This window comes from Tursiops truncatus, chromosome 18, assembly GCF_011762595.2.
Source record: "Tursiops truncatus isolate mTurTru1 chromosome 18, mTurTru1.mat.Y, whole genome shotgun sequence".
NCBI classification, from domain to species: domain Eukaryota; kingdom Metazoa; phylum Chordata; class Mammalia; order Artiodactyla; family Delphinidae; genus Tursiops; species Tursiops truncatus.
Window position 1 is genome coordinate 666900 of NC_047051.1, and position 13117 is coordinate 680016.

Consider the following 13117-nt stretch of genomic DNA (forward strand, 5'->3'; position numbering starts at 1 on the left):
CCAGGGAGATCAGGAGAGGCAGGCAGGAGGGACCCTCCCAGACCCCAGACCGGAGGAGCAGGAGAGGAGAGGAGGGCATCTGCGCTGAGCACTTGAGCCCAGGAAGCCTGCTGGGCTCCCAGGTGAGGTCCCTGACCTCTGAGACCAGGGTGGGGGGCACACCTGGGCCCCTTCTGTTCCTTGAGCCTAAGCCCCAGCCCCCATAGCTCCCAGGGCTTTTTCCAGCCCTGTGGGCCCTGAGCATTGGCCCCGCCCACTGCCCAAACCTTGCCCTTCCTTAGGCCCCACCCTCCACAGCCAAGGCCTTCCCCCCACCATTTTTTTTTTCTTTTTTTCCTTTCCCTCCTCCACTTTTTTACTATTGTGGTACTGATGTACCTTCTGGTTGTTGATTCATCTATATTTTTATTTTTACATTCTTTCTAACATATCTGTTAGTTTCCTAGTCTAATTTTGGTTTTTTACTTTGTTATTTCTCTCTCTCTCTTTTTTTTTTTTTTTGCCGCCCCACGTGGCTTGCGGGATCTTGATTCGCGAGCCTGAGGTTGGGGGGAAGCTCCTGTGGTGGGACCTCCGAGTGCAAACCACTGGACTAACAGAGAACCTCAGACTCCAGGGAATATTCATTGGAGTGAGGTTTCACAGAGTTCCTCATCTCAGCACCAAGACCCAGCTCTACCCAACAGCCTGCAAACTCCAGTGTTGGAAGCCTCAGGCCAAACAAACAGTAAAACAGGGACACAATCCTACTCATTAAAAAAAAAGAGAGAGATGGCAAAAAAATATGTCACAGATGAAAGAGCAAGATAAAAACCTACAAGGCCAAATAAATGAAGAGGAAATAGGCAATCTACCTGAAAAAGAATTCAGAGTAATGATAGTAAAGACGATCCAGAATCTCGGAAATAGAATGGAAGCACAGATTGAGAAAATACAAGAAATGTTTAACAAAGATCTAGAAGAACTAAAGAACAAACAAACAGAGATGAACAACACAACAACTGAAATTAAAATTACTCTAGGGCTTCCCTGGTGGCACAGTGGTTAAGAATCTGCCTGCCAATGCAGGGTACATGGGTTCAAGCCTTGGTCCGGGAAGATCCCACATGCTGTGGAGCAACTAAGCCCATGCGCCACAACTATTGAGCCTGCACTCTAGAACCCACGAGCCACAACTACTGAGCCCGCGTGCCACAACTACTGAAACCCGTGTGCCTAGAGCCCGTGCTCCGCAACAAGAGACGCCACTTCAATGAGAAGCCCGTGCACCACAATGAAGAGTAACCCCCACTTGCCACAACTAGAGGAAGCCCGTGCACATCAACAAAGACCAAATGCAGCCAAAAGTAGATAAATAAAATAAATAAATTAAAAAAAATACTCTAGAAGGAATCAATATTAAAATAATTGAGGCAGAAGAATGAATAAGTGAGCAGGAAGACAGAATGGTGGAAATAACTGCCAAGGAGCAGAATAAAGAAAAAAAGAATGAAAAGAATTGAAGACAGTCTCAGAGAGCTCTGGGACAACACTAAACGCACCAACATTCGAATTATAGGGGTCCCAGAAGAAGAAGAGGAAAATAAATGGTCTGAGAAAATATTTGAAGAGATTATAGTTGAAAACTTCCCTAACATGGGAAAGGAAATAGTCACCCAAGTCCAGGAAGCAAAGAGTCCCATACAGGATAAACCCTAGGAGCAACACACCAACACACAAATTAATCAAACTAACAAAGATTAAATTCAAAGAAAAAAATATTAAAAGCAGCAAGGGAAAAACAAAAAATAACATACAAAGTAATCTCCATAAGGTTAGCAGCTGATTTCTCAGTGGAAACTCTGCAGGCCAGAAGAGAGTGGCAGAATATACTTAAAGTGATGAAAGAGAAAAACCTACAACCAAGATTGCTCTACCCAGCAAGGATCTCATTCAGATTCGATGGAGAAGTCAAAAGCTTTTCAGACAAACAAGAGCTAAGAGAATTCAGCACCACCAAACCAGCTTTACAACAAATGCTACAGAAACTTCTCTAAGTGGGAAACACAAGAGAAGAAAAAGACCCACAAAAACAAACCCAAAACAATTAAGAAAATGGTAATAGGAACATACATATCGATAATAACCTTTAATGTAAATGGATTAAATGCTCCAACCAAAAGACAAAGACTGGCTGAATTGATACAAAAACAAGACCCATATATATGCTGTCTACAAGAGACCCACTTCAGACCTAGGAACACATACAGACTGAAGGTGAAGGTATGGAAAAAGATATTCCATGAAAATGGAAATCAAAAGAAAGCTGCAGTAGCAACACTCATATCAGATAAAATAGACTTTAAAATAAAGACTGTTACAAGAGATAAGGAGGGACACTACATAATGATCAAAGGATCGATCCAAGAAGGTGATATAACAATTATAAATGTTTATGTACCTAACATAGGAGCACCCTAAAACATGAGGCAAATGCTAACAACCATGAAAGAAGAAATCAACAGTAATACAATAAGAGTAGGGGACTTCAACACCCCACTTACACCAATGGACATGTCATCCAAACAGAAAATAAATAAGGAAACACAAGCTTTAAATGACACAATAGACCAGATAGATCTAATAGATATTTATAGAACATTCCACCCAAAAATGGTAGAATACACTTTCTTCTCAAGTGCACATGGAACATTCTCCAGGATAGATCACATATTGGGTCACAAATCAAGCCTTGGAAAATTTAAGAAAATTGAAATTGTATCAAGCATCTTTTCTGACCACAATGCTATGAGACTGGACATCAATTACAGGAAAAAAACTGCAAAAAACACAAATATATGGAGGCTAAATAGTGTGTTACTAAATAACCAAGAGATCACTGAAGAAATCAAAGAAGAAATTAAAAAATACATAGAAACAAATGACAATGAAAACAGGAAGACCCAAAACCTATGGGATGCAGCAAAAACAGTTCTAAGAGGGAAGTTTATAGCAATTCAATCTCACCTCAAGAAACAAGAAAAATCTCAAATAAACAATCTAACCCTACACTTAAAACAATGAGAGAAAAGAGAACAAATAAAGCCCAAAGTCAGTAGAAGGAAAGAAATCATAAAGATCAGAGCAGAAATAAATGAAATACAAATGAAGAAAACTATAGCAAAGATCAATAAAACTAAAAGCTGTTTCTTTGAGAAGATAAACAAAATTGATAAACCCTTAGTGAGACTCATCAAGAAAAAAAGGGAGAGGACACAAATCAATAAAATTAGAAATGAAAAAGGAGAAATCACAACTGATACTGCAGGAAAACAAAGGATTACAGGAGACTACTACAAACAACTATATGCCAATAAAATGGACAATCACAAAGAAATGGACAAATTCTTGGAAAGGTACAATTTTCCAAGACTGAACCAGGAAGAATTAGAAAATATAAACAGACCTATCACAAGTAATGAAATTGAAACCATAATTAAAAATCTTCCAACAAACAAAAGTCCAGGACCAGGTGGCTTCACAGGAGAATTCTGTCAAACATTTAGGGAAGAGCTAACACTGACCCTTCTCAAACTCTTCCAAAAAATTGCAGAGGGAGGAAGGAACACTCCCAGATTAATTCTACAAAGCCACCACCACCCTGATACCAGAACCAGAAAAAGATATCACAAAAAAATAAAATTATAGACCAATATTACTGATGAACATAAATGCAAAAATCCTGAACAAAATACTAGCAAACAGAATCCAACAGCACATTAAAAGGATCATACACCATGATTAAGTGGGATTTATCCCAGGGAGGCAAGGATTCTTCAATATACACAAATCAATCAATGTGATACACCACATTAACAAATTAAGGAATAAAAAACATATGATCATCTCAAAAGATGCGAAAAAAGCTTTTGACAAAATTCAACACCCATTTATGATAAAAACTCTCCAGAAAATGGGCATAGAGGGAACCTACTTCAACATAATAAAGGCCATATTATGACAAACCCACAGCGAGCATCATACTCAGTGGTGAAACACTGAAAGCATTTCCACTAGGATCAGGAACAAGACAAGGATGTCCACTCTCGCCACTCTTATTCAACATAGTTTCGGAATTCCTAGCCACAGCAATCAGAGAAGAAAAAGAAATAAAAGGAATACAAATTGGAAAAGAAGAAATAAAACTGTCACTTTTTGAGGATGACATGATACTATACACTATACATAGAAAATCCTAGAGATGCCACCAGAAAACTACTAAAATTAATCAATTAAGCATTAATTCATTAATGAATGAATTTGGTAAGGTTGCAGGATACAAAATTAATGCACAGAAATCTCTTGCATTCCTATACACCAACAACAAAAAATCAGAAAGAGAAATTAAGGAAACACTCCCATTTACCATTGCAACAAAAAGAATAAAATATCTAGGAATAAACCTGCTTGAGGAGGCAAAAGACTTGTACTCAGAAAACTATAAAACACTGATGAAAGAAATCAAAGATGACATAAACAGATGGAGAGATATACCATGCTCTTGGATTAGAAGAATCAATATTGTGAAAATGACTATACTACCCAAAGCAATCTACAGATTCAATGCAATCCCTATCAAACTACCAATGGCATTCTTCACAGAATTAGAACAAAAAAAATCTTACAATTCATATGGAAACACAAAAGACCCCGAATAGCTAAAGCAATCTTGAGAAAGAAAAACGGAGTTGGAGGAATCAGGCTCCCTGACTTCAAACTCTACCACAAAGCTACAGTAATCAAGACAGTATGGTACTGGCACAAAAACAGAAATATAGATAAATGGTACAGGATAGAATGCCCAGAGATAAACCCATGCATATATGGGCACCAAATTTATAACAAAGGAGGCAAGAACATACAATGGAGAAAAGACAGCCTCTTCAATAAGTGGTGTTGGGAGGGCTTCCCTGGTGGCGCAGTGGTTGGGAGTCTGCCTGCTGGTGTGGGGCACGCGGGTTCGGGCCCTAGCCCGGGGGGATCCCACATGCCGCGGAGCGGCTGGGCCCATGCACCACAACTGCTGAGCCTGAGCTCTGGAGACTGCGGGCCACAGCTGCTGAGCCCGTGTGCCACGGTTGCTGAGGCCTGCACACCTGGAGCCCGTGCTCCGCAGTAGGGGAGGCCGCGGCGGTGGGGGGCCCGCGCGCCGCGGCAGGGGGTGGCCCCTGCTCGCCACAGCTGGAGGGAGCCCATGCACAGCAGCGGGGAGCCAACACAGCCAAAAATAAGTAAATAAATAAATTTATAAAAATAAATAAGTGGTGTTGGGAAAACTGGACAGCTACATGTAAAAGAATGAAATTAGAACACTCCCTAACACCATACACAAAAATAAACTCCAAATGGATTAGAGACCTAAATGTAAGACCAGACACTATAAAACTCTTAGAGGAAAACATAGGAAAAACACTCTTTGACATAAACCACAGCAAGATCTTTTTTGACCCACCTATTAGAGTAACAGAAAAAAAACAAAAATAAACAAATGGGACTTAATTAAACTTAAAAGCTTTTGCACAGCAAAGGAAACCATAAACAAGACAAAAAGACAACCCTCAGAATGGGAGAAAATATTTGCAAATGAAACAACGGACAAAGGATTAATCGCCAAAATATGCAAACAGCTCATGGAGCTCACTATCAAAAAAACAAACAATCCAGTTAAAAAATGGGCAGAAGACCTAAACAGACATTTCACCAAGGAAGACATACAGATGGCCAAGAGGCACATGAAAAGATGCTCAACATCACTAATTATTAGAGAAATGCAAATCAGAACTACAATGAGATATCACCTCATGCCAATCAGAATGGCCATCATCAAAAAAGCTAGAAACAGTAAATGCTGGAAAGGGTGTGGTGAAAAGGGAACCTTCCTGCACTGTCGGTAGGAATGTAAACTGATACAATCACTATGGGAAACAGTATGGAGGTTCCTTAAAAAAAACTAAAAACAGAACTACCCTGTGACCCAGCAATCCCACTGCTGGGTATATACCCTGAGAAAACCATAATTCAAAATGAGACATGCACCACAGTGTTCACTGCAGCACTATTTACAATAGCCAGGACATGGAACCAACCTAGATGTCTATCAACAGATGAATAGATGAAGAAGATGTGGCACATATATACAATGGAATATTACTCAGCCATAAAAAGAGATGAAATTGAGTTATTTGTAGTGAGGTGGATGGACCTAGAGTCTGTCATACAGAGTGAAGTCAGTCAGAGAACAACAAATACTGTATGCTAATGCATATACATGGAATCTAAAAAAAAAAAAAAAAAGGAACTGATGAACCTAGTTGCAGGGCAGGAAAATAAAGAGGTGGACATAGAGAATGGACTTGGTGACATGGGGTGGGAGGGTGAAGCTGGGGCAAAGTGAGAGTAGCATCAACATATATACATTACTGAATGTAAAATAGTTGGCTGGCGGGAAGCAGCTGCATAGCACAGGGAGATTGGCTTGGTGCTTTGCGATGACCTAGAGGGGTGGGATAGGGAGGGTGGGAGGGAGGCTCAAGAGGGAGGGGATATGGGGACATGTGTATGCAAATGGCTGATTCGCTTTGTTGTGCAACAGAAATTAACACTGTATTGTGAAGCAATTATACTCCAATAAAGATCTATTAAAAAAACCCAAAAAACAAAATTAAATACTTACATATAAATTTAACAAAATATGTACAAGATCTATATGAGGAAAACTACAAACCTCTAATAAATGAAATCAGAGAAGGACTAAATAAATGGAGAGATAGCCCATGTTCACCGATAGAAAGACTCAATATTGTCACCATGTCAGTCTTCCCAGCTTGATCTATAGATTCAATGGCATCCCAACCAACATCCTAGCAAGTTATTTTGTCGATATGGACAAACTGATTTTTAAGTTTATGAGGAGAGGGAAAAGGCCTAGAAGAGTCAACAGAATACTGAAGAAGAACAAAGTTGGAGGACTGATGCTACCTCACTACCAGACTTACCATAAATTTACAGTAATCAAGACACTGTGGTATTGGTGAAATAATAGACAAATAGATCAATGGAAAAGAATAGACAGCCCAGAAATAGACCCTCATGGGTATAGATCAACTGATCTTTGACAAAGGAACAAAGACAATACAATGGAGCAAAGATAATCCCTTCAACAGAGGGTGCTCAAATAACTGGACATCCACATACAAAAAAGAATCTCGATACAGAACTTACACTCTTCACAAAAATTAACTCAACATAGATCACAGGCCTAAACGTAAAATGCCAAACTATAAAACTTCTAGGAGATAACATAGCAGAAAACTCAGCTGACCTTGGGTATGGAAATGACTCTTTAGATATAACACCAGAGGCACCGTCCTTGAGAGACATCAAAGATAAAGTGGATTCCATTAAAATGAAAAACTTGTGCTCTGGGAAAGACAGTGGCAGGAGAACAAGAAGACAAGCCACAGACTGGGAGAAAATATTTGCAAAAGGTGTGTCTCATAAAGGACTGTTAGCCAAGATGTACAAAAGACTCTTCAAAACAGAACAATAAGAAAACACACAACCTATCTGACACATTGTAAATCAACTATATTTAAAAAAAAAAAAAGGGGGGGGACTTCCCTTGTGGTCCATTGGTTAAGAATCCACCTTCCAATGTAAGGGACACAGGTTCAATCCCTGGTCTGAGAAGAGCCCACATGCCACAGAGCAACTAAGCCCATGTGTCACAACTACTGAGCCTGCACTCTAGAGCCTGCGAGCCACAACTACTGAAGCCTGCACACCTAGAGCCTGTGCTCCACAACAAGAGACGCCACCACAAGGAGAAGCCCGCGCACCACAACGAAGAGTAGCCCCCATGTGTAGCAACAAAGACCCAATGCAGCCAAAAATAAAATAAAATTATAAAATATAATAGTAATAATAAATAAATAAAGGGGCTTCCCTGGTGGTCCAGTGGTTAAGAATCTGCCTTCCAATGCAGGGGACCCAGGTTCAAGCCCTGGTCAAGGAACTAAGATCCCACATGCTGCAGGGAAACTAAGCCTGAGCACCACAACTACTGAGCCTGTGAGCCACAACTAAAGAGAAGTCCATGCGCCACAAGGAAGAGCCCACGTGCTGCAACTAAGACCCGACGCAACCAAAAATAAATAAATAAAGTATTTTTTTAAAAGAGAAAGAAAACGCACAACCTGATTTAAAAAATGGGCCAAAGACCTTAACAGACACCTCATCAAAGAAGATATTCAGATGGCAAATAAGCATATGAGAAGATGCTCCACATTATATGTCATTATGGGAATGCAAATAAAAATAGCAATACGATACCACCCCTACTAGAATGGCCAAAATCTGGAACACTGACAACACCAAATGCTGGAGGGTGTGGAGCAGCAGGAACTCTCACTCACTGCTGGTGGGAACGCACAATGGTGCAGCCACTTTTTTTTTTTTAAATAAATTTATTTATTTACTTATTTTTGGCTGTGTTGGGTCTTTGTTGCTGCGCGCGGGCTTTCCATAGTTCCGGCGAGCAGGGGCTACTCTTCATTGTGGTGCACGGGCTTCTCACTGTGGTGTCTTCTCCTGTTGTGGAGCACGGGCTCTAAGCATGTGGGCTCCAGTAGTTGTGGTGCGCGGGCTTCAGCAGTTGTGGCGCACGGGCTTAGTTGCTCCGCAGCATGTGGGATCTTCCCGGACCAGGGCTCGAACCCGTGTCCCCTGCATTGGCAGGAGGATTCTCAACCACTGCGCCACCAGGGAAGCCCCAGTGCAGCCACTTTGGAAGACAGTTCGGCAGTTTCTAAAAAACTAAACCTACTCTTACCATATGATCCAGTAACCATGCTCCTTGGTAATGACCCAAATGAGCTGAAAACTTACGTCCATGCAAAAACCTGCACACAGATGTTTATAGCAGCTTCCTTCATAATTGCCAAACTTGAAACAACTAACATGTCCTTCAGTAGGTGAGTGGATGAATAAGCTGTGGTGCATCCAGACAGTGTAATATTAGTGTGAAAAACGAGCTATGATGTCATGAAAAGGCATGGAGGAAACTTAAATGTAAGTTATGAAGAGAAAGCACCCAATCTGAGAAGGTTTCATGCAATATGATTCCACCATTATGACATTCTGAAAAAGGCAAGGCTACGGAGACAACAAAACGAAAAGATCAGTGGTTGCCAGGGGTTGTGTGGGGAGAGGGATGAATAACCAGAGCACAGAAGACTTTTAGGGCAGTGAAAATACTCTGTGTGATACTATAATTATACATGTTTATAAACCCATAGAACATACAACTCCAAGAATGAACCCTACAGTAAACTATGGGTTTAGGGTGATTATGACGTGTCAATGTAGGTTCATCAACCGTAACAAATGTATCCCTACAGTGGGAAATGTTGGTATCCGTGGATGATACACGTGGCGGGGGCGGGTCTATGGGAACTCTCTGTGCCTTCCTCTTAATTTTGCTGTAAACCTAAAGCTGCCATGGAAAAATAAAGGCCTAAAAAAAAAAGAAAGTTTCTCAACCTAATAAAGGGTTTATTATTCAGAGTTTGATGCAGACAACAGGTGCCCTTCAGGTATTCTAATCAGGAGAGGATTGTTACCTACGTGTATTTGTCTCCCCACACCCATTCTCCACTTTCTTCCATCTTGCCCTCTGATCTGCGAAGGTGCACGTGCATGGACCACACCACACAGGCTCCTGTGCCTTCTGACCTCCAGTTGAGTCTGGAAGGAAACTGGAGGGAAGAATAATGTTGCTAGATAAGATATGGATGTCCAGTTAAACTTGGATTTCAGATAAGCAATGAAAAATTTTTTAGTGTAAGTATGCACCAGGCAAGGTTTGGAACACATTTATGCTAAAATATCATTCGTTGTTTAACTGAAACTCAAAATGAGCTAGGTGTCTTTTTTTCTGTTTGCTAAACTTGACAACACTAGGGAGGAAGGAAAGTGAAGTGGAAACATCCCCGTGGGGTCACTGTGGTTCAGCTGAGTCCCTTGACCAAAGGCCACAGTTCCACCTCGAAGCCTCTCGTTCAGCTTTCTCCCTCCGGGTCGGGTACCACCCCGCTGGCGTCCTCAGGGCACACTCAGTCCCTGGCTCTACATGACATTCTCCTCTGTGGTTTCCCTCCACCTTGTAGTTTCCCTTCATCCTTTCAAATAGTACTTTTATTAAAACGTCATCCAGTTACTGAATGTCTTATGAGGACGCTCACTGATACAGGATTCAGTACTAGGAACTAGGTGCTTTTAACATCACGGAAGGGTTGGAGGAGTGGAAACTAGGCTGTGATGGCTAATTTAACATACCAGCTTCTCTGGATTATGGGGTGCCCAGATATTTGGTTACACATTATTCTGAGTGTGTCTTGAAGGGTGTTTCTGGACAAGGTTGGTATTGGAACCGGCAGTCTGAGTACAGCAGATATAGCCCCCGTCCCCAGTGAAGGTGCCCTGCCCCCAGTGAAGCGGGGTCTCAGTCAAGGCACTGAAGGCCCGGCGAAAATACAGAGGCCGAGCGAGGGAGTGTTCCATCTCCGCCTGACTGTCTTCAGCCTGGGATGCTGGTCCTCACCTGTCTTGGGACCAGGACTCAGAATGCAACTTACACCACCTCTCTGTTCCCAGGCCGCAGGATTTGGACTAGATTTAGAGCATGACCTCCCCTCTTCTCAAGCCTTGGGACGCAGCTGCAGCTGTCCTGTCGGCTGTCTCTGGCTGCCAGCTTGCTGAGTGCAGACAGTCACGGAGCCAATTCCTTAAGGTCTCTCGGTCTCTGTTTCTCTCCACCTACCCTATTGGTTCTGTTTCTCTGGAGAACCCTGACTAATAGATTTTGGTGCCAAGAGTGGCTCTAGAGGAGCAGAGTATTAAAGATGAGTTTTCTGAATTGGTCTGCAGTTTCTAGAATTGGCCCCTAATCTAATTATATAAAGACGCTAATGACTCTAGTTCCAGTAGTAAACAGTTTACCAATGGTCCATGGTGTGACCTGGCGATCGAGACGCACAAAATATATCCATTGGATACTCCTAACAGATCGCCTGTGAGAAGCAAGGAGGCAGATGACTGTGTATATGATATTTGTGAGCATTCTCTTCCTCTGCAATCTCTTTTATTTTTATTTATTTATTTTTTATTAATTGATATTGAGTACAGTTGCTCTACAATGTTGTGCTACTTTCTGCTGTGCAGCAAAGTGAATCAGTTATAGGTACACATATATCCACTCTAGTTTGGATGTCCTTCCCTTCTAGGTCACCACAGAGCACTGAGTAGAGTCCCCTACGCTATGCAGTAGGTTCTCATTACTTATCTATTTTACACATAGCAGTGTGTATATGTCAATCCCAATCTCCCAGTTCATCCCACCTCTCTTCCCTCCTTGGTAACTGTAAGTTTGTTTCCGACATCTGTGACTCTGTTTCTGCTTTGCAAGTAAGTTCATTCGTATCATTTTCCTAGATGCCACAAATAAGCAATGTTATATGATATTCGTTTTTCTCTGTCTGACTTACTTCACTCTGTATGAAAATCTCTAGGTCCATCCATGCTGCTGCAAATGGCATAGTTTCGTTCTTTTTCATGGCTGAGTAATATTCCACTGTATAGATGTGCCACATCTTCTTTACCCATCCCTCTGTTGATGGACATTTAGGTTGCTTCCATGTCCTGGCTACTGTAAATATTTGCAAGCATTGTGGAAAAACTAATGAACATAATGAGATCGACTAGTTGCTGGACAAAGTAGTGGAAGAAAAGGGTGAACTCAGGTACTCAGACTCCCAGCTCAAGTGTTGTATAATGAGCCGAAGGTGGCTGTGTCTTCCCTGAAGGAGACCCTTATCTCTTGTAGCGCCAGGGCTGAAGTGGCTGAAAACAAAAAAGCACAGTCTCCTCCTGTGACTTACAGTGAAGCACAAGGCAAGCTGAACTGCCAGTCGCACAGTGTTTGCTGTGGAGGTGAGGGTGCTGCTTTGCAAGCATGGGATTCTGCGAGGTGGAACGGGGGGGTGGGAAGACCCTGGGGAAGGTGGAGACACTGAGCCCCGAGTTCTGATGAGTCTTTTTGACAGGTGGAGAGCCCCACACCCCGTGGAAGTAGCCCCCCGGCCCCCATCCCCTTCCCCGGTGGAGTCGGGCTCTTTGCCCCTGCCTGGCCTGAGGCAGTTCACAGGGGGTTCTCCTCAGGAGCCATCGCCTCGCCACCCTAGCCCTGTGACTCGCTAGTCATATACCAACGGGTAGCTAAAGGGGGGGTACGAAGTGTGGCCCCTGAGGAGGTGCGCTGCACTCCAAAGAACTCCTTGAGTCTCTAATTTTACAGCCAGGAGTCTGGGGGAAGGGTGGGGACGGATACTGAGAGGCTGGGAGAACGGTGGAGGGAATGTGAGTCCAGATCAGGCTAATTTATTGATTCGAGTGCACGAAGCAGAGAATCTACACTGAACGTTGCCGCCTCGGAGTTGGAAAACGCTATCTGGTTGGTTGGCTGAAACGTGGACCAAAAGTTGCCCGAATCGTGAGCTGGAAACAGCAGAACTGCCTTAGTTTAATGAAGAGGCAGGGAGACAAAGGCTTAGGGAGATTCAAATGTTAAGAGTGGATTTGTCTTTTAAGACGTACTCACCAGCACTGGGAAGGTCCAGAACACCTACCTTTCACTAATACTGGAAGAAATACATTTGTGAGGGGAGAGCTGTCACCCTTGAAGAGCTCCGTGGTCACTCTTCTCTGTCGGCCGGACCTTCCAGTGGGAACTGCAGTCATGCTTTGGGAAACCGAAATGCCAGGGAATAACTGGATCCCAGGTGGGAGGGGCCCACTGCCAAAGGCTAGTTGATGGTGTTCCTACAAATAAGATAGATAGGAAAACTATTGCGTCCTTACTTTATGTGTAGAATCAGAAAATTTCTAGGTCAGTTGAATAGAAGTCTCACCTGAATCAGAAAATCAGGGCGTCATGGCCCGTCAATCAGTTCCCACACTTGAGCTAGTTTACAGGCTCAGAGCCCTTGAATGAACAAGAGAACAGGTCCTCAGAGCAAGGTTC

General features: G+C 42.5%; 1 protein-coding gene across 8 annotated transcripts in view; it reads right to left on the minus strand.

Moving 5' to 3' along the window:
• The window catches only part of LOC101337293 (zinc finger MYM-type protein 5), a 91488-nt gene that overhangs the window by 51576 nt on the left and 26795 nt on the right, over positions 1–13117 (minus strand). For 6 of the 8 annotated variants that reach the window (XR_012327491.1, XM_073794918.1, XM_073794917.1 and 3 more), the window contains 3 exons: positions 12723–12915; positions 11583–11743; positions 9664–9794 (listed from right to left, as the gene is read on the minus strand). Coding sequence is in view for 7 of the 8 variants with exons in the window: in XM_073794918.1 (XP_073651019.1) it covers positions 9664–9794; positions 11583–11743; positions 12723–12915 (485 nt within the window). In the remaining variant the exon portion in view is untranslated. Of the gene's footprint in view, positions 1–9663; positions 9795–11582; positions 11771–12722; positions 12916–13004; positions 13079–13117 lie in introns of those variants that run through there. The other 2 variants (XM_073794919.1, XM_019936951.3) reach the window with 2 other exon arrangements.